The 27,746-nt window shown below is 41.5% G+C and overlaps 1 protein-coding gene and 1 long non-coding RNA gene across 6 annotated transcripts in view; one reads left to right on the plus strand and one right to left on the minus strand.

Moving 5' to 3' along the window:
* Positions 1-27,746, plus strand: part of fam13b (family with sequence similarity 13 member B) — a 98,247-nt gene that overhangs the window by 36,042 nt on the left and 34,459 nt on the right. For all 5 annotated transcript variants that reach the window (XM_034092881.2, XM_034092880.2, XM_034092884.2 and 2 more), the window contains exons 4-7: positions 314-526; positions 2,075-2,252; positions 2,988-3,132; positions 22,044-22,171. In XM_034092881.2, the coding sequence (XP_033948772.1) occupies positions 314-526; positions 2,075-2,252; positions 2,988-3,132; positions 22,044-22,171 (664 nt within the window). The remainder of the gene's footprint in view (positions 1-313; positions 527-2,074; positions 2,253-2,987; positions 3,133-22,043; positions 22,172-27,746) is intronic.
* Positions 7,663-22,094, minus strand: LOC117453861 (uncharacterized). The gene is made up of 3 exons (XR_004552934.1): positions 22,013-22,094; positions 20,688-20,824; positions 7,663-8,741 (listed from the first exon to the last, which is right to left on the minus strand). It is a non-coding gene; the product is annotated as an uncharacterized lncRNA (long non-coding RNA).

Consider the following 27,746-nt stretch of genomic DNA (forward strand, 5'->3'; position numbering starts at 1 on the left):
GGAACTTTGCACCCCCCCGTTTGCCATAATACCAACATGTCAGTCAGTTATTTATTTTTGACAGTCCAGAGGATTTTACATTAAGTCCAAAGTTCAGAAATATCACATGACAACGCTGCAATACCAGTTAGTAACTGGTTCTAATTATCACTAGAACTAGACAAATGAAACAGCCATTGCAGGCTGTAAATAATTGTCTCGCCAATGGAGTTTAGGTTGATCAAAATAATTTGACGTACACTGAATATAAATATAAATGATGTGATGATGTAAAGAAAGTCTGTAAGGTTATTAATTATAGCTGTGTCCGCAGGTCACCTGGACCTGGAGGGGCTCTTCCTTGTGAACGGCAACGCAGAGCGCGTGGATTGGCTGCGGCAGCGCTACGACGACGGGGAGGAGGTGGCGCTGCAGAAGGAGGCGGACCTGGCGTCTGCGGTCAGTTTGCTGCGGCTCTTCCTGCAGGAGCTTCCTGAGCCCGTTATCCCAACAGCGATACAGGGACACATCCTGCAGCTCCACCAAGGTGTGTGACACCCCCTGCTTCAACCCATGTCACTTCACCACTCAATGTTTTTGTTATTTGATCCACTTTACCAACATCTTGTGTTTACTTTCTTTTTTGCTCCATTTAATGTTAGTTTGTGATGTTATTTTTGCCTGTTGCAAATAACGAAGTGTATTTTTTCGTATTTGTCAGTCTGTACAAAACACACACCATTGTATCCCATTTCTGGATTTTCATCAACATTGATTTGGCGTTTACATTTTATGACCATGGCCATGTTCACTTACTGCTCAGACTTACTGTACTGCAAGGACATAAATGGTGTCTTCCGTCAATATTAAAACCTAATGCACAAATGTACATTTTAACGTATATGAGCTTGCAAGGATCGCATAAAAACAGACCTTTCCCTGTAGTGGAAAATGTTGTGTTGATATTGCTCTTTCATAACTCCTATTTGAATATTTACATTTCAACGTTTTTGCGAGCTAGGAAACATTGTCATTTTAATTTATTCTCAATAATTATTACAATGCAATAATTTCTACATTTGCTATTTTATTCTGCTGTCCCTCCTCTTTGTCTTGTACTCTTTTGCCTCGGTTTCTATCAGAGATAATCTTTTCTAATCCTCTTGTCATGATCATGGTTGTCTCTATCGCTGTCCTGCAGATAACAGCAGTGGGGGAGTTTGCAGGGACTCTCCATGTCACGTCATTAATTTTTCATTCTCTATTTTATACGATACGATACAATATTACGATTTAATAAAAGATAACAAAATGTTCCTCCCTAATGCCTAATCTCTTTTTACACCCCATTGCATCTCTACCAGAGGAATATACATTGTTCACATTATTTACTGTTCAGTAAATATACAGAAATGAAACGGGGCAGAGAGAGGCGAAGTCCCTCCCTTCCCGGGGATCACCATGGGACCTTATTTCGGAAAGATTATGTATTGAAGTCAATGAAGAGAGAAAACTTATCTTTCAATCCCGTTTGAATTGTGCCATGAATTACACATATGATGTTTGTCAATCTTAACAAATAATTTCCATGTCAAAAAAGTCAGTTTGTCGTAAAACTTTTGAAATATAAGACTATGAAAAATACGCAACTAGAAAGACTACAAATCCCAGAATCCCGGTCCTGCATGCTGGCTCTTACGGAACCGACTAACTCCCCTTGTGTGTATGTACAGCTCTCAACGTGCCCAGACTTGGAGTGATTTTCACCTCTTTTAATACTTTTCGCCTCATTCTGAGAGAAAGAAGTGAAATGTGCCAACGTGACGGCCGTCTTGGTGTGTGGTGCGAGACGGGAGATGTACCGTACTTTTCGGACTATAAAGCGCACCTGCATATAAGCCGCAGCAGCTAATTTTTCCGAAATAAGGTCCCATGGAGCTCCCCGGAAAGGGAGGGACTTCGCCCCTCTATTGTAGCAACATGAAGTGCAGCATTGTACTAGTTCAATAAACAGCCTATCCAATAACATTAATGACAGTAAGTTATGTTGAATGCAATAAAGATGTGATGATATTCTACTCCTAAACATCCCCAGATTACAGCAATGAGGAGGACCTGTTTAGAAACCTGAAGTACCTGCTGCAGCAGCTTCCTCTGCTAAACTACGGTCTGCTGCGCTTCCTCTGCCGCTTCCTCACCAGCGTGGCCTCCCTCCAGCAGGAGAGCTGGAACATCGGGACGCTGGCCGCCGTCTTCGGGCCCGACATCTTCCAGTAAGACGTCTCTTCAGGGCTGTTTAGTTATTAGTGCTTGATGATCACAGTCGATGTCCCTTTGACATAAAGATGGACTAATTGATTTCTTGGCTGATTCAAATTTCAGATTTTAATTTGCTTTCTTGTTCAGAACTATTATTAACAGCATACAAGAAAACTTTTATTTAATGGAAAACTTACTAATATACGAATCAATCGTTATACGAAACATAGAAAAAATATTAATATATACTGTGTTGGTAGGCCCTGTTATAGAGAATAAACTATTTATTATATGCCCCAAACTATTTTGTTTGTTTGTTTGTAGCCTTTATTTATCCAGGTGAAATCCCATTGAGATCAACGATCTCTTTTTCAAGGGAGACCTTACACATGTAAACATAAATACAATAGAAAACAAAAAGAACGTCATACAACATAATTACAGGGGTACAATTTACAAACCTATTCACAATGACAGGTACCAAGAGTATCAAATATCATTTCATCCAGCCGAGCTTTAAAATGATGCAGGGGAACCAAAATGCTCAGTTTCAAAATGTAAACATGTCTGTATTTATATTATATTAACTCCCTCAGCTGTAGCAACATCCTCATCCTGCCTCTATAAATATATGAAAAGGTATAATCTTTCCAAGAAACTTAGATATTTATATATGCATTTATTCAGCTTTGGCAATTGTTAAACATCCAGAGGCAAACATTGTACTAACAACACACTCTTGTTTGCAGTCTGTCAACAGAAGGAGAGGACCTCCGAGACCAGGAGTCTGTCAGCAGAGTTTTGGCCGAGCTGTTAGACAACCAGGAGGGCCTGTTTGACTCCGAGGAAGATGACGTCTCCACCACCAACGACTACAGCTCCATCAACGAACAGGTACCGCTAATCACTTCTGCTTCTAACTGCTGTCACTCATTCAATCTGTCTTATTTGGACAGGATGTCAGTATCCTCGACTACATCTGGTAATGGCATACTATGCGAAGGATTTTGAGTAAGTTCAGGTTGTCCGTTGGGTCTTAAAAGTTGATAAATATATTTAGTGAAAATTAAGGCTATTAAAAGTATTAAACGGCATTTTCCAAGGTATTAATTGTTGTAGCTTGTTTTCAATAAGTATATAAATTGTCCAAAGAGGTTGTGTTCTACAGTTTGCCTGAATGTAATCATTGCGTAGGTGTGTAGTTGGATTCTGTGTAGTTTATTCATGGCATCCCGTTGGATTGGACGCCATCTGAACAGGACATCGCACGCTCACTGCTTGATAGCGCGCGAATGTCCATTTACGCCGGTTGTTAAACATCGTTATGGGGAAATGCAAGTTTGCGTCCAAATGGTTGGAAGATAAGGAGGAAGGACAATCAATACTGTATATAGTAAATGTGAGGTGAAGTGTGTCGCCAAGGTAACCGGTTAAAACTCCAAGTGGCGATGAGGTCTTAAAATGTATGGAAAGGGTCTTAAACGGCATTACATTTGACTTCAGCATTCCTGCATACACCCTGAAGTATAGATATCTCCAGATGTGCCAGTATGTAAATGAAAAGAAGGTATGAATGTTTTTTTTGCCGTCAGAGACAAACATTGGTTATTCATTTGTTCAGCATATTCCTTTTTCGAGCCTTTGGTCTTGAGCCTACACATCTCCCCTCCTGCTGTACTGATCTCCCCTCAGGAATAAATAAAGTATATTTCATCTATTTTTGCGCACCCCGCCCTCTACCCAAAGAGGTCTTTGTTCTTTTCCCGCGGTATAGTCAGTGATTAGATCTAGGGTTTTGCATGATTCATGCCTAGAATCTGGTGATATAATTGATTTACATTTTGCAAAAAAAGAACTCGATACATTACACCAGGGAACCAAGCATATTCTACACAAGTCTCTTAGCGTAAATATATATATTACATGAATTCACTGTCAACATTACTGAAATGATTGTTCAATTACAAAACCTGTCAGAAATCCTCCTCTTTGTCTCCTCCTCTTCCTCCTCTTCCTCCTTCCTATTTAAAGACACTCACACAGCACAATGTTGCATCTATCTCTGCCAGTGTTGGGGTTGAAATTGTTTCCAAGGGGGGGGGGGGGGGGGGGGGAACTGGAAATCTTTCTAAGAAATATGAAAGCCATCACCAGTAAATACAACAGGAGCATAATGACCTGCTTGTCTTTATTACCAAGAATATTCTCAGAGGGACGATCTTAACGAAAGAAATCTGCTCTGTTTTTCAAAATGCTTATCAATGGACGGTACTTTGGTCAATCATACTTGACCAGGTTACATTTGGAAAAACATTGGTATTAAATGATTACATCATACCTAGAAATTAAATCTCTTCCAGTAAAACAAACCACAGTGAATCGTTCAGGCTGATAAATATTAATTAGCTGCAGAGAGGACTTGTGCTGTCTAGGAATGTAAGTACTCACTTCCTCTATCTATTGTTGTACATAACAACACATTCTGAAAATGTTTTACATATTACTTTATCAGAAGAATCTCCAAGAGCCCCACCCAAACACACACACACACACACACGCACGCACACACGCACGCACACACGCACGCACTCACGCACGCACGCACTGTGACAGGGCATTAAATAAACCCTAAGGTGTGTTCAGATCAGAGTGTGAATGTGGCTCAATGGGCATATACCAGCTGTGTGACTGTGTGGAACTATGTGTGCTGTCTTAAAACAACATTAAACACACAGTACGTGACCAGCAGACTAAACAAACTCAAAGGCATTTCCCCTGTTGCTCAGCAACACAGCGTCTCTACTGGACCAACAGCACAGAGTTAACATTTCATTTTACAGTGGACTGATTACACGCTGTTATTGTACGATAACATATACTCAAGCACAATAATAACCCCTGATCCATTTCTGATGTTGCCCTGCTGCTTTAACTCCTGTCACATTTAATAGTTCATTCTCCATGACAGCGGGGACACTGTAAATATCATGTTTAAATGTTAAAGGCGACACAGTCATTGTGAAAGTCTGGCATTTGGAGGAACGACAGTATCAACAGTAGGTTCAGTTACATTTATCCGCCCAAGCCGATTCCCTCCTTTTTTTTTTTATCCTTGTCATGTTTCTCTGCTGCAAGAAGCTTGGCCCCAAGTTTGCTTGCCTTGTTATCTTGAGTTTTTATTGTCATTATACGTCACATCCTTTCCTTTATCTGGCTAGTAATTTCATTATATTGTGATTTAGATCAGCAGTGGAATTAGAAGTAAAATCTCCATGCAACTCATAGAGATGTAATATTTCCAGATTCAGTTTCTTTAACTTTGTGGCGTTTTACTGCATGGTGTATCAGCTGCATGAGATTGTTTAACATAGACAGAATGAGAGAAACATCAGCAGAAAGGAGCAGCAGGCACAGTGAGAACAAATGTGTAAATATAAATCATCTGTGCAGTGATCCCTGGGTCTTATGTAAGAGAGAGGGCAAACAAGTGGGAGGTTGATGAAGGAAGAGGGAGAAAAACGCAGCCAGGAAGATGGGGGAGAAATGGCCAGAGTGCAGAGAGAAGAGGAAGACGGAAATAAAGGGCGAGAGGGAGAGATGGTGAGGGAGGGGATGGTGAAGATAAGAAGCTGTGGATGATGTAACCATGAAACTCACACCTCCAGCCCTGCACTGGGGACGCCTCTCTGAGCGCACAAACCCTCATAAAGGGAATTCTATCACAATGGCGTCTCACATGATCACAGTAACAGACGTAAGAGGAAGTTAAAAATGTCTCGCTAAGCGAGAACGATCCTGAAGAAATGAAGTAGAATGCAAATGTATAGAAGATACAGTAGAAGGGGAAGAAGCATATGATAGATGGAGTGAGTGAGAAAGTGCTGCATCATGTCATGTTTAGGCATTACCTTTAAATGCAATGCGTCTGGCTGGGAGCTAAAAACGAGGAACGCCAAACTGGATTTTGGTCTGCTTTGTTGGCAAAATTGGGCGTTGAATTATTGTTTCGGTTAGAGCGGGGCTGTGCTGAGACTTGCCGTTGCTATGATGACAACAGTGGGTGCGTTTGTTTTGAATTGGTGTTGGTAGATTTTTGTGTCAATGTACGAAAGCTAAAATCAGGATTCTTCTAGATAAAATATTAAATGTCATTATATGGGTGCGCTCAGTACTGAAATTTGCCCGTGGCATTTTCTACCTAGCTTTGACAACGGCTGGACTGTTGATAGTTCCTTTTATTCCTCAGCAGATGTTTTCTTGCTCACAAGGCAGAACATTTACTTTTGTCTACCACAACCACATTGCATCCTGTGACATTAGAAAGCAGTATGTTCTGTTTTGAATCATAGCTCTAGGAAATTGAGCTAAAGGGCAGAACCGGTTTCTAGTGAACGATGAAATATAAGCACACTGTCCCATCTTAATAAGATATAGTCTTTTTTCAGGCTGCTGTTGACTGTAGAGAAAAAATATGCCCTGTCGACTTGATTTCATTTGGCCTTGAATCTCAGGCCTCAATGGGATTGCAATTTGAGCCTCATATCTGAATAAGACCCAGAGTCACTTTGACTTGGAAGTCACAACATAAATCTTACTCGTGCGTATTTATGGAAACTTCCAGGATGAACACATCTGAAGTCTGAAAGCTGCTGTAATGGAAAGGAACGGAGCTGTAAAGGAGCATTTACCCCTTAGTGGCTATTCATCTATTGAATTTAGTTAGACCAGCGGTTTTCAAAGTGTGAGGCGCACCTCCCTGGGGGGGCGCCAGAGAGCTTCAGGGGAGGCGCAGCGTGAGAAAAAAATAACGAGAAACAGTGAAATCTAGCTAGTTAACTTCAGCTAACTTTATGCGAGCGGCAACATGGATACATTTTTAGTGAAGTTACCTAAAGTGAGAGAGGAGACAGCGTCTGGCAGAAAACGTCACTTGGCTGTCTGTGGAGACCGAGTTCCCCCACCTCGCCAAAAAGGCTGTAAAAGTGCTCATTCCCTTCACCTCCACCTACCTGTGTGAGTGCGGGTTTTCCGCATTGACTTGGATCAAAAGCAAGTACCGGTCAAGGCTGCAGCCAGAGGATGATCTGCGTTTACTCCTGTCTACATTGCATCATCCGCCTGTGCGCATCAAAGACGCAGACTCATTGTTCCCACTAAAGGAGGGTGAGTGTAATAAGGGGAGGCAAAGTTGACGGGAGCATATAAGGATTCATCCACAATGTTGAAAATGTAAAAAATAAAGATAAAAAGGTTTTAAAAAGTTATTGTTTAATGTTTTAAGGAGGTGGCGCTACTCAGCCAATCAAATCGGTGCAGTCAGTGAGTCAGCACGATAGATTCAAACACACACACAGAGACGAGACAAGAAGAGAGAAACAGTCGGAGTCATTAAACAGAGCATTTAATTACATTTTCTTACTGGACCTCTTTGAAATGCAATTGAATATCCCTGCATAATAGCAACAACAACAATAATAATAGCATTACTAATTGGGATGGGGGGCGCGGCTGTTCTTATGTTCTCTGAGGGGAGGCTCACCTTCCCACACTTTGAAAACCCCTGAGTTAGACGATCTGCATGGTTGATGGCAGGTAAACTATGTCGCATTGTGGTGTACATCATCTTAAAGCTGGAAACCTCAAGATTAATTTAAAATGCAGATAAGCACTGTGTGTCAAGTTGTTGTTATCATACATCTGTAATAAATGAGTGCTTAAGGGCTTCGAACATGAATACTCCCTTGCCCTATTATGTAAAATAAGTTTTTGCAGCAATTCTTGGTTCAATAGAATTTGTAACACCGATTATAGTGTGTTAATTTAAACGTGTTTGCTAACTTGAATTGATGAATATTCCCAAAAATCCCTCAAACACCCCATTTGGTTATCAAGAACACCATCGAAAATATCATCCCATGATTTGCTAAGAAAGACTGTAGACATTTCGAGATTTTTGCATTTTTAGAAATTACTGTCCGTCTGTGAGGATTCTGTGGGTCTCAGAGGGTTAACTTTCACAGATTAATAAAGCCGGCAATGTTATTAATATTATATTCAAAAAGAGCTTTAGTGGCATCTTCTCTGTTCTACTGACAGTGTTGGACAGATTGTCTGCTGTCTGTCTACTTAATGAAATACTCTCTTAATGCCTGCCTTGTTTTTCCAGGTCTGTTAGTGTTAGCAGATTTATGAATCAGGTTATGTCTTATTACTCTGCCAACTGCCTCTGCCAACTTAGTCAAGTGCTTCTGGAGCTGAGCCATGCTTGAGAGGCCACAGTGAATATACAAGATTATAAATATTAATTGTAACTGAGTGAATGGAGTATTTCTTTCAACACCAGAGCCAAAGGTTGCATGATTTTCAGCCACAGTTAGCAGCATATATAGGTTGAAACACTTCCTTTGACACAGTTATGTAGTTATTTAAAGAGGAGGTGATGGCCTCGCTGGATGGTATGGGCAGTGGCGACTGGTCATTAGGGGCAGGTGGCACAGCCCCACCTAGTGTCAGCAGAAAGTATTAAAAATAATGATTACAAAAAAATGAAAAAAAAAATATAAAATATATTTTAAGATCATGTTTAATCATCTGATTCGTCTGTACATTGTTGTTTTAGTCTGTGCTCTTCTAATTAGTGTCTACAGTGTGTGCCTATTGAGCTGTTTAGAGCCATGTGGGACAAAACCCGATCCTGCCCCTCCCTCTCTCTGTCTAAGTGAACGGTGACTGTAAAAACTACACTGCGCATGCTCAGAGTATTGTCCTATTTAATGTGTGTGGCAAAAAAATAATGACCATAGGGGCATAGAGCTGCCATCCCCACCATACGTCATCTCACATAATTCAGAGCTGATTGGCTGTAAGTACGTGTGCCGCGAAAAGTGTGGTGTGTGAAGAGGAGACGAGAGAGCTGCAGTGACGCGTCCTAAAACCCGGAAGTAAGCTGCGCATGGCTTCCCTCGACAAAAAAGCAATGAGATTTCTCCATAGGATTTTAGAAAATAGCTCAAAATATGATCTGTGGGAAACAAACCTGTTAGATAAATGCACGTTTTGTTCAGCCGGATAATATCCACATGTCTACCCTACTTTTATAATTTCCGAATCATAAATCTATTGATTAGATTAGATTTATGATAGACTTTTGAAACTACAAGAAGATAAGGAGGACTTTTACAAAAAAGTAATAGAGATTTTTGTCCAGAAGGATAGGCAAATGGACTTAATCTTCAAGTCAAGGTAAGACTGCAATTTTATTGAAAATGGGATCTTACTAAGAGAGAAGAATTCAATATTTAAATGATAAAATTACATTTTTTGGATATCCTTTTGTTGAACTAGATTAGATTAGATTTTGATTTAGGTCAAAATATAATATTTGTAAACCTGAAGAGTCAGTGCTAGTGCCTCACCAGCCATGCACCTCACTGCAGAAGCTTATATATAGACCAGAGTTCCCGTTAGCCGGTAATTACCGGACTACGACCGGTAAAATATGCTCAAGACCGGCAAATCTAAATCTCTCCGGTCAAAGTGTCCGTTCAAAAATAATTTCCGTTTAGCGCAATACCACATCAGTTGCGCAACTTGCGCCATTTATGTGACCGACAGAAGAGTATGTGACAGACAAGAATAGTCAATTATAATGTCTAACACGTAATGTGGAGAAAGAGATGTCCTGTATGGGTTGATTGTGCGTTGATCTGTTGGTAATGCCTCGGGGTTCCTGTGGGCATGTAAACAAATGCATAATGCTGCGCTATACTTTGCGGCCTCACCCGGTTGCATAGCGACGCTTATTGTTTAGGTGTCTTTTAATAAGCAGGTAGTCATATCATTAGCTAGAACTAGCTAGATCTGATCGATATGGACATAAATGCGAGTGAAGTCTAATCTGCCGGGAGAGAGAGATCAGCTGTTGCTGACGAGTCGACACGCAGCTCTGCATAATCGCATGCAGCGGTGAGCGGAACAAAACACACACTTCAAGTTAGAATATCACACGTAGCTATTTTAATTAGCTCTCAAACTACCGTAACTAGTTATAGATATGTTTAGTTTTACTGTCGGGTCACTCATTACTGATCCGCGAGCTGCATGATACTGACGGGCTGTCAGGAGAGGGGGAGAACGCTCCGTTTATTATTCCCGTGTTATTGTAAATTACTGAACACGTTTGAATAATGTAGTTAATCTAATATAATTAGTTTGTTTAATATCGAATCATATCAATTAGTTTTAAAGCACAATAAATAACAAAGAAGACCTTTGACCGGCACTTTTCTGATTTTGTCCGGAAGATTTAAACTTTAACGGACATGTTGACCGGCGAAAAAAATTTCTAACGGGAACTCTGATATAGACATCTAAGTTTTTTTGTGCCCCACCACTTTTGTACATATAAAAATGCCACTGGGTATGGGAGATGTATAATGTCTTTATAGGGACATGTGATATGAACCAGGGCTGCCAACCTTTGAGTTCAGCTTGGAGTGAGATTTTTTTTTGTGAAAAATAAACGTTCATGTGTACAGTGTTACAAATGTATTGAACATGTACAAACTAGGGTTTCCCATTAATGTACCGGGTGCTACAGTGGAATACGCACATACAGTGTACCCGCGACTCTTACAATGAAGGCTCGATAATCAGCTCACACCATATAACATGGCATATCGGTGTAAGCCAGTGGTTCTCAAAGTGGGTGGCGCGCAAGAGACCAGGAGGAAAAACGGTTATAAAAAGATAAAAAAATCATAATTTGAAAAATTATTGATTCGAAAATAATATGATCCAGTACAGTACTATTACGTCTGGGTCTCTGTGTTTCATTAAAGCTCGGCTCTGTGTGTGTGTGGAACGAGCCATTTTGTGTGCGCGAGAAAGAGAGAGCGCACCGGTACCGGAGATCGTTTCTGGTGCTAGCGAGCTACGCTAACGGATATAAGGAGTTTTTTCAACAACAAAGTGGAGGAGAGTCCTCTCCTGTCAGACTGAGAGGTGCATTCACACCTAATAGTCCGTTTTCTGGTGCGCACCAGACCACAGTTTGTTACATTGTTTCATTTTTCAGAAGGTTCGGTTTGCGTTCACACTGGAAAAACTCAAACGGACTATAAACTTTAAACACGTCATGTGCACGGAAATGCAGTTCAACCATTGGTCAGACATTAAGGGGGTAAAAGCGCAAATCCCGGCAATTTCTACCGGAGCCTCCGCCATGGAGCATCGGCACTTTCGGCAGGTTATTCTCATGCTGCTGTTAATCTGGAGATCAACAGACACTAGCGCATATGATTATATAATCAGACAACGTCCGTTAAAAAACATTATAATTAGGGCCGGGACTTTAACGCGTTAATTAAGATTAATTAATTACACAAAAATTAACGCGTTAAAAAAATTAACGCATTTTAATCGCACTTTCATCGCACTTATTTTTGCACAGCGGAACGTTTCTCACTGGATGAGTTTCAGGCGTACCGATTATACTGGAGCACCAACTAACGACAGCATGGGACTTCAAACAACAACAAACCACGGTGAACAATAGTCAAACATGAACGAACAAGCTGATGAGACCGCTTTGGTCGGCCCCGTAGATGGGAAATGTTGTTTTAAAAAACGGACGGATGGAAGCGTCGATAAGAGCACGGTTGTGTGCAAATTATGCAAAAAATAATTTGCATATCACCGCAGCACATCAAGCCTAAAGTATCACCTAAATGCAAAGCATGTAGCAGCTAGCGTGGACGTTAGCCCGACTCCGAGTGCAAGGAACCACACCCTGACCCAACCCACACAACCAGATGACTGGTTTCAGGGCCAGGATAAGTAAGTCCACGTCTGAGAAAATAACCAACTCCCTGGCTCACTGGATTGCACTCGACTGTAGACCACTTGGAGTAAAATCCATGTGAAAATTGCTTCTCACTGTTCTCAGGTCAAATATGTATATTTGATTAAATAGCGATTAATTTCGATTAATTAATTACAAAGCCTCTAATTAATTAGATTAATTTTTTTAATCGAGTCCCGGCTCTAATTATAACACATATAATGAGAGACGTTCTGCAGTAAGGAGGGGCGTTTCACCGACGACAGGTGTTCTTACTTTTATGTAGCTGACGGAGAATTTGTACTTTACACGACACTGTTCAACACGTAATTCTGCTTTACTCTTTAACTAAACAACCGCGGATGTCTTGAAAGACTCTTTCGCTAAAGATTTTTGAAGATATCCGCGTTCTTGTGACACGTAAATACTGCGCTTCCTATGTTTTGGTGCGGACTGCGTTCACACCAGCAATGAACCGCTCCAGAGTTCGCAAGCAAGCGCTCCGAGACCACCTATTTTAGCGAACCAGAGTCCGGTTGTTTAGTTCACTTAAAGGTCACATGTCATGGCCATTTCCACTGATCATAATTCCATTGTTGAGGTCTACTAGAATAGATTTAGACTGTGCAATTTTCCAAACTCACATTGGTTTTGCATACAGCATCTTTGTAAAGTATGTGTATTCAGCAGTATTCACTCTCTCCACTAAACGGCTCATTGCAGCTCTTGCCCCCCCCCTCCCTGTGAGCCCAGTGTGCTCCGATTGGTCGGGACCAGTCGGGACGTTGTGAATCGCGCTGAGCTCCGTGGAGGTGTGATTTCTTTGTTTAGCGAAACACAGCCAAACTCATCCTGAGCACACACAAAGTCACAGCCTAAGTAAAAACAATAAGTGTGGCTTGATATTGAGTAAGAAAAAGGTTGATAAACGCTGGGAGAATGGGTCTGCAGAGAGAATTTTGCCGCGATCCCAACTGTCTGTTATCAGCCTGCAGCCAGGGAGGAGAGATCAGCAGAGCTGCTTGCACTGAGTGTGTGAGGAAGTCCGTGGATTGGTCAATTTGGACCAATCAGCGTGGGCTTACCGTAACGGCTCCGTGGACGTAACATAACGACTCCACGGATTGGTCCATTTCGTTCCGGGGACGACATGACATCATGATGTACCCGGAAGAATCAAATGGACAGTGATGTATCTCCAACGAGGCGTTTTGGGGAGGTATTTTCTGTTTTAGAGTTTTACTCGCAACATTTTGTACTTTGAGGGTTTTTACTCTGCACACCGTTTACATGCATAAAAACCTTCATAACAGACAAGGGGACGGGTAATAACCGGAAAAGCATGACATGTCACCTTTAAGAGGTCTCGGATTGTATTCACACCGACCCAAATGAACCGCACCAAGCGGCTAAACGCACCAGGGTTCGATTCAAACGGACTATACAAGGCAGGTGTGAACGCACCCTCAGTGAGCTAAAGGACTCTCTCAGTGTTATCTCAGTGGGTCTCAAACGTTTTGGTCACCATTAATGTAAACAATTATTTCCGAGGCACACATTTATATGATCATTATATTTATACAAAAATAAGAGAATAAATGAAAAACAGCTATGAAATACTATATGACAGTAAAACAAGAATAAAGTTTAAAATGGTGATTTGTAAAATGTCCATAAAGAAAAAGTAAGTGTGTACAGTTCTGTTTCATATGTGTTGATAGAGGTATCCATAGATCTCTTCATTTTGCTCGAAGTGCACCAGATTGATGCATTTAACTTCAATATTTAAAAATAAGTCTTCCCGGGGGAGCATGCCCCCGGACCCCCCTATGTGAGGTCTACACACCACCTATAAAAATAGCACTTTACCCCTGCTTACACCTATATGCCGTGAGCTGATTATCGAGCCTTCATTGTAACAGTTGCGGGAACACTGTGTATATGCGTGGAGAGTGTTGCAGTAGAAGATTCCACTGTAGCGACCGGTACATTAATGGGAAACCCTAAATGTTGGAGCACCCTCTATGAAACGTCAAGCTACCCCACAGCACCCCCAAAAGAAATCTCTGGTGCAGCCACTGAGCCATTTGTGTTGGGGGGGCCCGACTTTTTTTTTCTCCAAAGGAGGGGGCCTGACAGAAAAAGTTTGAGAACCACTGGTGTAAGCAGAGGTAAAGTGATATTTTGTTGGGGGATTTTTATTACAATATTGAAGTTAAATTCATCAATCTGGTGCTTTTTGAGAGAAAAATTAAGAGATCTATGGATATATCTCTCAACACCCATATGAAACAGAACTGTACACAGATTTTCTTTTTCTTTATGGATATTTTACAAATCACTTCCCTTTTAAACTGTATTCTTGTTTTACTGTCATATAGTATTTCACAACTGTTTTTCATGTATTCTCATAAATGGTGACCAAACCATTTGAGACCCACTGAGATAACTAGACTAAAGTTAACACTCAGAGTCCCTTACCTCACTGAGCTGTAGTTATCTCTCTCAGTCTGACAGGAGAGAGCTCTCCCTCTCCTTGTTTTTGAAACAGCTTCTAATATCCGTTAGCGCAGCTAGCTAACCAGATGCTAACAAAAATAATGCAAATAGTGAGTTTGGTAGAAATATACTGTATAATAGTAAAGTTATTGAAGATGATGCCATATTTATTGAAGATTTTACATTATAAATATTCCCCAAAATTATTCAAAAGCATATTCTTCCAAACTCCTAGCTGTAGTATGACACACAGGAGACTATTGATGTGTGTAGTGAGTTTGGTAGTGATGTATTGTATAATAGTGATGGAATATTATTGTATTCTCTTTTTTCGGAGTTGCACTTTGCAGACGGTCCCTGAGACGGTGCAGACGGTCTTCTCCGGCTGCGGATAGAGACCAATGTAATGTGTCCAGCTCGGAGGACGGCGCCCATTGGCTTTTTTTAATCAAAATGTGATTTGTAGTTCGTTGTCAACCTTACCACGGTACTTAGGAGACGTCATTTGTGTCTGAATAACGTTTTGTTCATGAGTTATTGATCCGTGAAATCCGATTCGCCCAATATCGTTCCAACTTTACTGAACTAAGCAAGAAGACTGTCTCATTTCGTAGACCGCTCGGTTTGCTGTTCCTTCACTTTATTTTTATATTTATATTAAGGCCCTGACACACCAAGCAGTCACCAGAGGACTAGCCGACGCTGAAGTCGGCTGTTGCCTGGCCGTGTTCTCCTGCGTTTTGGCCATGTGTCGCACGGGAACACACCGCACCGACTTCAGTGCATGAGTGGCAATAACTCTCCTTACCAGCAGGCGGCGGTAGTGTGTATTCGTCATTCAAAAGAGGCAACACCCGGAAGACAGAGAAGAAGAAGAGTATCTTTTCTCCATAATATCATACAGAGCTGGCCTCTCCTGGATCAAGGTGATGAGCAGGTCTTCGTTTGCATCATTCCAGATCGCCATGATGAGATGAAAATGAATAGCAGTCTGTGTGTGCCTTCTTAAATCGTTTGTTTACGTCCCTCACTTCCGCTTCGCTTCTCATGCACTGATTTGCTAGCTGAACAGCCAATCAGAGTGATTATTTGATCCGACTGCCAGACCCGATGCATGGCCGATTCAACATGTTGAATCGGCCATGCATCGGGTCTGGCAGTCCAAATAAGGCGTGTCACGGTCGACGGTGCGGGACACACCAACCTGACTACGGCGCCGCGAATGCCCGACAGCCTCTGACGGCCTCTGACTCCCAAAATCGGGTTGGTGTGTCAGGGCCTTTAGGGCTGTCAAACGATTACAAATTTTAATCAGATTAATCACAGCTTAAAAATTAATTAATCATGATTAATCACCATTAGAACTATGTCCAAAATATGCCATTTATTTATGTATATTGTTGGGAATGGAAAGATAAATGAAAGAAGGCGGATATATCCATTTAACATACAGTATCTATGTTTATTATAACATTTGTCTGCGTGTCAAAATGAAAGACAACCCACACACCTATCAATCATCAAACCGTGGGGTCTTAATTCATTACGTGTTGATTTCTATCAACGGGGAGTACTTCAGGAAAGTCGACAGAGTGTGAAAGTCGACAGTGTGAACGTTGTGATCAGCTGTTTTAGCGCAGTTCTCCAGAGAGGGGGGGGGGGGGGGGAGTCTCCCTCCGCAGCCGGTTGGCATAGTTTTGGCACAATTCCGTTGTACAGACCGACGTTAACAGCAGCCCTGTCTGTGCACACGGAGACCGACTCTGTTGTCCGGTGATCTAACCGCCTTCTGGAAAAGCTTCACAAGTACGTCGGTACGCAAATGCGCTTTGTGACACAAGTGACGGTACGCATTTCAGATTACGCACATAACCTGCATACCAGTTATGTGCACCCCTGTACCAGAGCCATGTTATTACTATTATATCGCTCTGCCCTGTACGACAGCAAAAGTATTCTGCGTCGGGACTTCCTGCAACAACACCACGCCGTTATCAAAGATGTTCTATTGAGAAGACGATCACTACGTGACAAAAGTTTTCAAAACCGTGGCTACTGAAATCTATCTTACTAACTGCTGTCTGTGCAATTTACTCCGCGAGTTGGCAGACTTTATTTTGCTAACTTCATTTTTCATGGTGGGGCTAAGCCATTTCTTGGTATGGGTGTAGCCTACCCCAGCCATACCCTGGCGCTGCCACTGGTGGCAAGTATGGGGCGGGCCATTCTGCACATGCGTTAATTGCGTTAAATATTTTAACGCAATTAATTCAAAAAATTAATTACCGCCGTTAACGCGATAATTTTGACAGCACTAATTTATATACATATATTTTGGACGCAAGTGTGGCGTGAGTGCGTGAGATATGTGTTAATTGCGTGACTCACGCTCAATGCGTGAGGGTTGGCAGCCCTGTTTGAACACACACACCTACACACTTGTTTTTTACATCAAGTGGTTGGAAGTAGACAGCCTCAATGTTGACTTATTATTTATTAGCCGCTTTCACAGCACTTAGTTCCCTGCACTTAGTTCCCCCATGGAACTAAAGAGCAGATCCCGTTCACACCGGAATAAGTCCCTGAGGGAAGATTACGCAAATGAAGCCGCTGTCACTTCTGCTTTGGGTTTACTGGCAGGCCGCAAACAACTTCACGGCGTATACTGCCACCCGAAGTCCCCGGGCGGAAGTCCCTGGAGTTGGGGACTAGCTGCTGGGACTCCCAGCAGCTTCTACTGAAGCCTTCCGAGTAAATCGCCAGAACACCGACACCTCCTCATCTCTACCGCTCCCATGGTTTTTTTTGTGTTGCCATAAGTTAGTCTCTCTCCGTTGGTGCGCTGGGCTAATGCTAATAATGCTAATGTCAGCAAATACAATGGCGGCTTCACAAAACTTTTCAGAGTTTTACGGGGCGTGGTTTGCAATTCACCCAGCCAATCAGAAATTGGAACTTTTTTCTCCCGAGGAAAGTACCTGCTCTCTAGCAGGCACTAAAAATGGGGTAAAAGTTCTCATGAACTAAGTTCTCTTTTTGGTGTGAACGCAAAATCCCAGGAACTATCGGAACTAAAAGGGAAAAGTACTCTGTATGCATTTAATGCGTGGTCGGAGAGAATATGGACATCTGTAAATCAGTTTCTAACACATTTGTAGATTACACTTCCCACTCACTGCAGGAGCGTAAGACCAGAGAGCTTTTCTACAGAGGCTCTGCTGGAAGGTAACAGTGCCGTCACACAAGAACGAGCGAGAACACACCAACAGGAGGGGAAATAGAACAGTTTGGACCTTTTTGTACGAAGCTTTTTTTCAGGGCTCTACCATTTGAATGTTGGATTGTTTTTGAACTCTCAATTTTGAGGATTCCCTGTTCTATCTCCCCTCAATCTCTAAGATATGAGACAAGCAAATATTAGCAATGTATTATCTCGCTCATTTTTGAACATCTCAGTGTTTTTCCTCATTTTTGTGATCGAAGATTTTAATCTGAATAGTTTCTCAGTTTCATATTAGTTTTCAGATGCCGTGTTTCTAATGTAAACAACTAAGGCAAATAAAAGCAAATCCTGCATTTTTACATATAAAATCACTGAAAATAGCCTCAAGAAGAAAGCAACTAGTGGCAATAGCATTCAAAAAAATTAGATGAGATTTAAAAATGTTTTATATGAACAATTAAATGTTAGCCTACTTATTTTACCTACAATAAAATCTACTCTCCTAACTCAAAACACCTGGAAGCCAGCCTTACGTTTTGCAAGTATTAAAAAGCTGTTTGTCTTCCTTGTACTTCTCCATTTGGAACATAGTAAAACCTGCAAAAACATCTTGCTCATCTTGTATAGCAATGCATTGACTGAATAAATGTTTCCCAATCTAACATCTAAACATCCTCAGTTGAGACTTGTAATGTCAGTCCCGGTCACTTGTGATTGTCCTTTGTTCTTGGCCCACTAATGATGTCAGTGAGGCTCGTTGTTTTTCTCCGCTTTCCGTCCCCAAACTCTGGACCGCTAAACCAAAGCCGAGGCTGGGACCTTTTGTTCCAGGGCGCTCTCTGCCCCGTCTTTTCACCCACTCGGGCACGCAAACACACTCGCCATACAAAGATGTACTCTTTGAGGGAAAGAAATGACCAGTCCAGGATATCCTGACAGGGGTTTTAACAACAGCTAGTTAGTTAGTTACATCACCTCAAATACTCTCTGATGACTAACTCAGCAGGGCATCAGTCATATTCTGTAGCTCAGGGGACGGTAAGAAGTTTCATTGTCTCCTGCATTTAAATGGGTATACACCAGGGGGACTCCTACATTTATGGTGATATCCAGACTCATTTTCTCTATATCTCACATCAGTGGCCCAGTATGCTCTTGCTAGGTGTTCAGTACAACTTCTATTCATGGCTTTCTACATTGACATCAGTGGTGAATAGCTTTAAATTAGTTTAACATCAAGATGTAGATCTGACTCTTTTTGATGGTGGATGACAAATTAATTACTGGGAGATTTGTATCCACAAAAGGGGGACTGTACTACTGCAATTGCAACAATTGGCACAAATGACTACATCAATGAACATGGCACACTGGCGAAGCAAAATGGTTGTGTTGGGTAAAGTAAGAGGTTGTGGTGATAAATGATCATTCCACAGCTTTTCGTAGCATTTAATCATTCAGTTAAAGGCAGAATGTTTGTTGGTTTTGGTTCGAAAACAGAACATTCGAAGTTGCCCTTTTCCCCACGCCATTTTAAAAGTTTGCTCTTGGTTCTGTAGTAACGATCTGGTCAATCTGTGTGTTTGTTGTTATAGAGGTTGACTCCCTGAAACGCCCTGACTAGAGCAGAATAAGAAAATACAGAAAAAGGGCAGAGGCTGTGAAGATACAGACACCCACCACACGCTTCTAGTGGGTCCTAAGTGATCATTAAGGCTGCGGCCACACGAGGACGAAAACGGCTAAACGCATAGGATTAACGCAAACGCAATCGCAAAAAAGCTTCCGTCCACACGCAATAGTTATCCGGATAGTATCTGTCCACACGAGACCGCTCCGTTTAGCTCCAACCGCTGGAGAAGCTGCAGTACATATGCAGGAGCCTGTACGTGGCGCTGTAACTTCCTCCACAAAAGCAGCGAAGAAGCATGGTTGTCATGGTTGCCCTTCTGTTTATTCTCCGCGGTGGGGGCCGAGGGAACCGGGCAGAGTTTTTCGCCAGTCAACGTGTATTAAAGTTTAAATCTTCCGGACAAAATTATAAAAGTGCCGGTCAAAGGTCTTCTTTGTTATTTATTGAGCTTTTAAACAAATGAATAACGACTCTATATATTATAATAATAAAATACACGGAGCCTCTCTTTTTCCTCCCTCTCTTTGGACAGCGTCAGTGTCTGTCTCATGCAGCAGCTGATGACAGTAAAAATAAACATATTTATAACTAGTTGAGGGAGTTTGAGAGGTAATTAAAATAGCTAAGGGTGATGATCTGACTTGAAGTGTGTGTTTTGCTGCAGCGGGAGGAGCTGCAGGTGAGCAGAGCTGCGTGTCTCCGTCCTGTCAGATTAGACTTCACTCGCGTTTAGGTCCATATCGAGAGAAAGATAAATAATCTGAATTCAGTGTGCAGTTTACTTTGACGCGGGGGTGAGCAGCAGAGGTGGGGAGAGGCGGGGCTATTGCCTCATCATTATCAGAAAATGATCGTATAGGGCGTACACACGGAGCCGTTGGACCCCCCAGAGCGTTGCATATGCCGTTCTATCCACCTTGGGACCCGTTATCGTTTCCTCAGCCGTTTAGTGCCGTATTCGGTCGTCCTCGTGTGGCCGAACGGTCTATATGACACTAAACAGTAACGCAAACGACCGTTTTCGTCCTCGTGTGGCCGCAGCCTAAGAGGCATTTATTCCATACGAGTCTATATATTGTATGCCTTTAACATTTTTACAGATGCATAAGTTGCATTTTTTTTTACAATCTCTATGGTGTTGTGCGCATAAGAAAATGAAATAAAACATGAGCATTAAGTTGTCTTGTCTAAGAGTAGGATTGCTTAGTTCAGCACACACACACACATACACACACACACACACACACACACACTTGGAGGAGTCTTGTGAGTCATCCTCTGTAAGTTGTGCATGTGACGATGCAAGAATTCCCCATCAGCCAATCATAGCTCTTGGAATAGAGGTGTTTCCGTAGCAACGGCACAGTGACAGCAGCAGATGGAGATGCTGCTGAGGGGAGAGAGAAGGAAAGAGGAAAGAGAGGAGAGAAATCAGAGTTGTGGAGCAGAAGAAATCCTCACAATGACGCATATGTTTCATGACCTTTTAACCCATACTGCCTCCGGGGTTTCCCCCAGTTCATTTTTAAAGTGACATTGCTACATACAATAGCAAATGAAAAAGCTTTTGTGACCATGGCTTGTGCTTATAGCATCAAGAAATGTATCATTTATTTTGGAAAAAACATACTACTCAACAAAACATTAAGAAATTATTTGTATTATTTTAAGTTTACAGCTGCTCAAGGATTTAGGTTTGTGTCTTCACATGATGTCAGCTGTCACCATGAGTTATTTCTGTCTACCTACATGTTTACTGCCCTCCCCCTCCCTCCCTCTCTAACATCTCAACCCCCTTCTTCCCCTCCTGCATCACTCGTTAACCATCACATTCATTACATCCTTTGGTTCTCTCTTCAGTTCTTCAGTCATCTTCACTTCCTTTATTTATTGCATTGACCTCTTGACGAAGTTCAAAAGAAAAATAACATTGTTCTCCATATATAGCGAGTTAAAGTGACATCTAACATTGCATTATCCTTATATGGATATTGTAATGTCAACCAAAATACTTCAACACTATTAACAAACACTTCGGATACAGAGTTCAAGACACTTGTAACCAACCGTATGCCAATCACGTCAAATTAGTCATGAAAAGAAATGCAATATCTTGTACAGTTTCCTTTGATGTTGGTAACTATTTGTGACATGGCGACTCCCTGTGGCCTCTCAAACATGGCAGCTCTCCAGAAGCACTTGACTAAGTTGGCGGAGGCAGAGTAATACGACACAACCTGGTTCATAAATCTGCTAACAGACCTGGAACAATAAGGCAGGCATTAAGAGAGTATTTAATTAAGTAGACAGGCAGCAGACAATCTGTCCAACGCTGTCAGCAGGCTGCAGAAGATGCCACTGAAGCTCTTTTTGAATATGATGTCCATAACACTGCCTGCTTCATTAATCTGTTCAAGTGTACCCACCTATCGCCGATTTACCGTCTTATTAAGGCAATTCTATTTCAAATGTCTGCTCAAAAAGTAAGCAGGCAACAATCACAAGATTACAAAAAATAGTTTTTGATTTCTAACCTGATATCTTTTTGCTTATTCCTGTTCTAGACAGTCCATCTAACCTTTGTGTGTCTTCTGTATTTCTGTCTTCAGATCACAGAGCTGTTGGACGATGAGAAGTGTGAGGCTGAATGTGAAGAGCTGCCTCAGGACGGGGAGGAGGGTCCTGCCTCCTCTGACTCACCACAACACACACACACTGACGACAGCCCCACAGACAGGTGCGTCTCTGGCTTTTATTATTGGATGAGAAGGTTTATCAGATTTGTTTTCCTTGGGTCTTGTCAGAAAGAGGATGTGGTCTTAAGCAACGGTATGAAAAGTGGCAGAAGTCCCAAACTGGATTTTAAAAAAAAAAAAAAAAAAAAAAAACTAGTACACTGCTGCTTTTCTCATTCTGATTTCCTTACATTTTCTTTGGTGTGTCTTGAACAACTTATGATAACATTGCATCGCTCTCTTGTGATATTCATCTACTTCTAACCTTGATGGGGGTTTTCCTACATTTAGTGTTAATTTACTTAATTGTGAATTTTTCAGTAGTTAAGCTCCGTGCAGTAGTTTTCTTGATAGTGTATCTTAACAAACCAGAGAACATAAATATTGAATATCATCGATTTCCGTAACTCTAAAAGAATAACAATATTTGGTAATAACAATTATAAAGCTGTAGTAATATCCTGGAATTTGTCAAAATGTTGATGGAATTTACAAAAAAATAAGAGTTTGATGTAGAAAATATTTCCGCATTTGAATCAGTCATTCACTTTTATAGTCGGTGGACCAACATTATGAGATAACAATCATCCAAAAATGATGTTAATTTGTTTTCACGGTCACAGCATTTTCCATGTGTTCGCACCAAGGGAGGCTGAGCTTGCATTCTGAGCTCACACACATGCAGATGCTCGGGTTCATCAGATAATGAGTTCAATCCCTCTTCAGGAACATGGAGATCTTCTCAGGTTCTTCTGATCTGCTGATCTCCTAAGTTCGTTACTGAGAACTACACCCAGACTCCTGTATACAGACAACAAACAATGAACCGCCTGTACAGTTCATCTCTAGCCTATATCTAAAGGGAACAGTCAGGGTTGATCATTTATTTGACATATATACACTTTGGAGAGGATCATGCTGGCGGTGGGCGGTGGTGACGAAGTCCATAGGGACTTGGCTTGGCAACTGGAAGGTCACCAGTTCAAGTCCCGGAAAGACCAAGTGCTACCGAGGTGTCCCTGAGCAAGGCACCGTTCCCTACACTGCTCCCCGGGCGCCGTACATAATGGCAGCCCACTGCTCCTAACACTAGGATGGGTAAAATGCAGAGAAACCGTTTCGTTACATGGCACCTGTACTGTGTAATGACAATAAGTTGAATCTATCTATGCTATCTTTTTAGTTTTTTGTTAGATTACATCTGCGGTAGACAAACTCGAAAACTCTTTAACCCTTTAGTCATCCTGCTCATGTGTGTTTAATTCCTGTTTGAGTCACAACTATCACTTTGTCATGTCTTCACTTCAGAGCACAGAACAACATTGTATTTTCTGTAAGCCAGCGATGTGCTGTGTAGGTAAACTAAAATCAGAACAGATCACACAGGAAGTGAGTTTATAAAGATTTGTTTTCAAAACACAAAGCATTTACCAAGGAATATCAAACACTAGACAGCATCAACAAAAGAGAAAGGGAATATTACTCAGTTTTGAGATTTTGTTTCTATTTAAATATCGATGACTTAAAGGTGGGGTAGGTAATTCACTTCAGAAACACTTTTTGTTATATTCCATGGAATGTTCTTAACGTCCCGATAGCAATGAATATCTTAAATACTTTGACAATAAATACATAAAAATGTCATCTGTGGAAGCCGTGGCGCTGTAAAAAGCACGACCAATCATCTGAGCCGGCCCGGCTAAAATAACTGGATGGCCTACCTGCCTGTCAGCCTTCCATCTGTGCGAGCTGGTTTCTCCAAAATTACATACCCCACCTTTAACAATACATACACCAGCTTTACTGTTAAACATTTATGTGAAATCGTCATTTTGTTTTAAATTAGCATGGATATCTGTGTCCAGACGCCGCAGCGGTTAATGTTCTGTTTTATGTCCGTACTGCTGCACTTTATTATGACTTTATTGCTGTTTCCTCCTTACTAGTGGCTGTTTGATGTGTCCAATTACACAGAGTGAGTCGCACTGCAGTGTGTCCCATGAGTCCTGTCCCATTGACCTTTATTGGTTTCAAACATGTTTTACTCTTAACATTTTTAAACATGTTTTACTTTATGTTTTATGTGACTGTCTCTAGTTAGGGGCCTTATATAGTTTTGGATCCTGACTTATTGCTGTTTAAAGCAGATTGGTTGTAATAACCTGCACCGTGTTCTGTTTGCTCAGTAGCGCGCTACCTGCTAGATAAAGGCAAGGCTGTAAAGGAGTAAAGGACAATACATCAGCCTGCTGTGACTTTTTTTACTGTGTGTGTGTGTGTGTGTGTGTGTGTGTGTGTGTGTGTGTGTGTGTGTGTGTGTGTGTGTGTGTGTGTGTGTGTGTGTGTGTGTGTGTGTGTGTGTGTGTGTGTGGTGTGTGTGTGTGTGTGTGTGTGTGTGTGTGTGTGTGTGTGTGTGTGTGTGTGTGTGTGTGTGTGTGTGTGTGTGTGTGTGTGTGTGTGTGTGTGTGTGTGGTGTGTGTGTGTGTGTGTGTGTGTGTGTGTGTGTGTGTGTGGTCCTACTAGCCGTTAAGGTGATTATAGAATGTAATCCATAATCTACCCTCGCACACATAAACTCAGTTTCTTTCACTATACACGCTCTTATTATTAAATCTGTCACTTTAACTCGGAGAGAAAGGACAAGTGTACCTAAATTATGAAATGTAAAATGATGGCCAACAAACAAATGCAGTCTACTACACTATTTGCGTCATCTCTAATGGCCGTCTGCATTGTGTCTTATCTATATGGTTAGGTTGTGAAACTCCTTGTTTGTGGGGAATACAATGGTGCGAGACCTTTATGGTGCACTTATATAATGCAGGAAAAGGAAAATAAATACATATATATGCAATAAAATGATATGAAATAGAATGTTAGATTGAATTAAAAGGTTTGTGTGTGTTTACTGTTGGAAAGCTTTAGGTGGCAACTGGAAGATCACCAGTTCAAGTCCCGGCAAGACCAAGTGCTACCGAGGTGTCCCTGAGCAAGGCACCGTTCCCCACACTGCTCCCCGGGCGCTGTTCAAAAATGGCTGCCCACTGCTCCTAACACTAGGATGGGTCAAATGCAGAGAAACAATTTCCCCACGGGGATTAATAAAGTATATCAATCAAAAAAAAAGTGGCAGCTGTTGTGCATTAGGACCATTTTAATTACTGCTGATGTACGGGGGTTTACGTGTAGCAAATTATTTAAATTAAATGACACTGCCGAGCCTGTTTTTATCTGTAAGTCTAATGTGATTGTTGCCGTTAGTATCCTCCCTATGACCTCTAACCTCAGTGGGATTAATGCTGTGTCTGCAGACCCTGGAGCTTTCACCACCATTTAAATAATGCATGCCCACAACTTGAAGAACATTTCTGTTTAAATTGCAAAAAGAATATTGCTTACTCTTGAAGGGTTTAATCTAATTACTCATCCGATTTAATATGAAACAATATGTTTGCTTTTTCACGATGACACCTACACAATTGAGTTTTAGCTCCACAAACTAACCTCTGACGTCGCCCTGAAGCCCAGTCAGTCCAGTGCAACCTATAAAGATGAGAGAAAAATAGTTCTGGAAATTGAGTAATCCTCTGATTATGTGAATGTAAAAGAAAAAAAACTATAAAATGTACTTCCATTTTAGCAGTGGGCACCAGTTAATTATTTGGGATTTTTTTATGCATTTTAAATGTCTGTCTACAAATCATTTCTGACATTTAGTTGCATATATTTTGGTTTCTAAGTGTGAACATTTCAGATCCTTTGAAACATTTCCCAAACCCAAAGTTTTAAGAATGTGTGATTGACAGCTTTTAAAACAATGCACTTTTGATGGAAAATTAGTCGGGGGTGTTTTTTCTCTCCCCCCCCCTCAGTTCGTTACCCTTCATGTATTGTCTTCCTTTCAGTAGAGCATTTACTAAATGTAAAGTTGCTAAAGTATCTCCAGTACTGTCATGAAGTTTTTGATGAGTCAGTGTATATCTGCATTTTTTCCTCAAGCTCACGGTTTCATGTGTACATCAGGTAATATTTGACACATAGTGATTCTTGCCTTGTGACTCATCATTTACTGTGGCTGAGTTGTTTGTCCTACTCTTGACAGACAGTGCAGTCTGTCTTCTGTGGCTGCTGCAGCGCTCCCTTAATAGACTCTGTTTGCACACACACACACACACTCCCACACACATTACTTGCTGACAGCCTCCGCTCATTTCAAATCTATATATAAAATCCCTGGTATTTTTTCTTCTGATCCCTCTGCTTCCCCCGTTACTACTCGCCTTCACTCTGCGTATATCCTCTCTCTCTGTGGAAAGTATTTTTTCATGAGGCCAATGAAAGGTTGAGGAAAAGGACTCTTGAGATGCCCTCCTGGCTGCGGTGAGGAGCAGGCAGGGGGGATGGATTAATGGAGGGAAGGAGAATCAGAGGGCAGAGAAAGGCCTCGGGGGGGGGGGGGGGCAGGCAGAGGGTGTGAGGATAGTAAAGCGTCCCCACTTGTGAACTATTTATTGATTTTCCGTCCGAGTGAAAACGCAATGTCACACCTCAGGAAGGAAAAGGTCAACCGAAGATAGAATTTCAATATTTTAAACCACCTCATTACTGCTAGTCATACCTCAGTGTCACAAGCATCATCATGACATGACACACGCAGCGTCTCGCATTGCAGATATCCAGACTTCCCTCCCGGTAAATCCCCTCATGATATGTTGCAGCTATCCAGACTGTGGAAATGATTTATGTCCCGCTGTGCCACTACACGGTGCTGGAGCGCTCTTTGTGTTCCTGGCAACAATGTGCATGTGAACACCAACGCTAAACAAACTCAAACAAATATATACGTAAACACTTCTCTTCTAGGTCAAGTGCATTTGCTTGTTTTTCCATAGGGATCACCTGGCTGTCCATGCACACTCGGGGACAGAGACACTGCATGTTTGTAAACTCGCTAAAGGCTGCGTGACAACATTATCATTCCCATCTTTTGCAGGTCACAAGATCTGTGTCAGAATGCACGATAATAATTTAAGGTCTGTCAGATTGCGAATGAAAAGCAGGGGATACTTTGATGCAACCAAATCTTGATTGTTGCATTCTTGTCTTCTTTCCTACTGTTTTCCTTAAAATGGACTCAATGGATATTTCCCATAATAGTCTTTGCTAAGCAGTCTAGCTCTTTCTTGGTACATTGTAAATGTTGGGGTAAAGCCGTTCATATTGCTGATCATGTCTCAGTGTTGACCCCATTCTGTTTTTGCTTTACTTTGTAAAGAAGGCCCAAAAGCCTTTCAAGTATGTATTCCATGCCCTGCTGTTGCACTTTGGGATTGCTTTTAGCTATGAAAGGTGCTTTACAAATACCATTATTATTATTACTACTTTAGATTTGTGAATTGTCTGTAGCTGAGCAGTGCGCATACTGTACTTGTTTACAGTTCATACGTATGTTGAATATAATACGTCTGCCTGTACATAGACATAAACACATTATGTAAGTCAGAGCGGGACACGAATATCAGCTGTTTGGGGTTTTGACCTCGCTCGTAGACACCCCTCCTTTTTGCTCTATGACAC

Source organism: Pseudochaenichthys georgianus, chromosome 10 (assembly GCF_902827115.2).
Source record: "Pseudochaenichthys georgianus chromosome 10, fPseGeo1.2, whole genome shotgun sequence".
NCBI classification, from domain to species: domain Eukaryota; kingdom Metazoa; phylum Chordata; class Actinopteri; order Perciformes; family Channichthyidae; genus Pseudochaenichthys; species Pseudochaenichthys georgianus.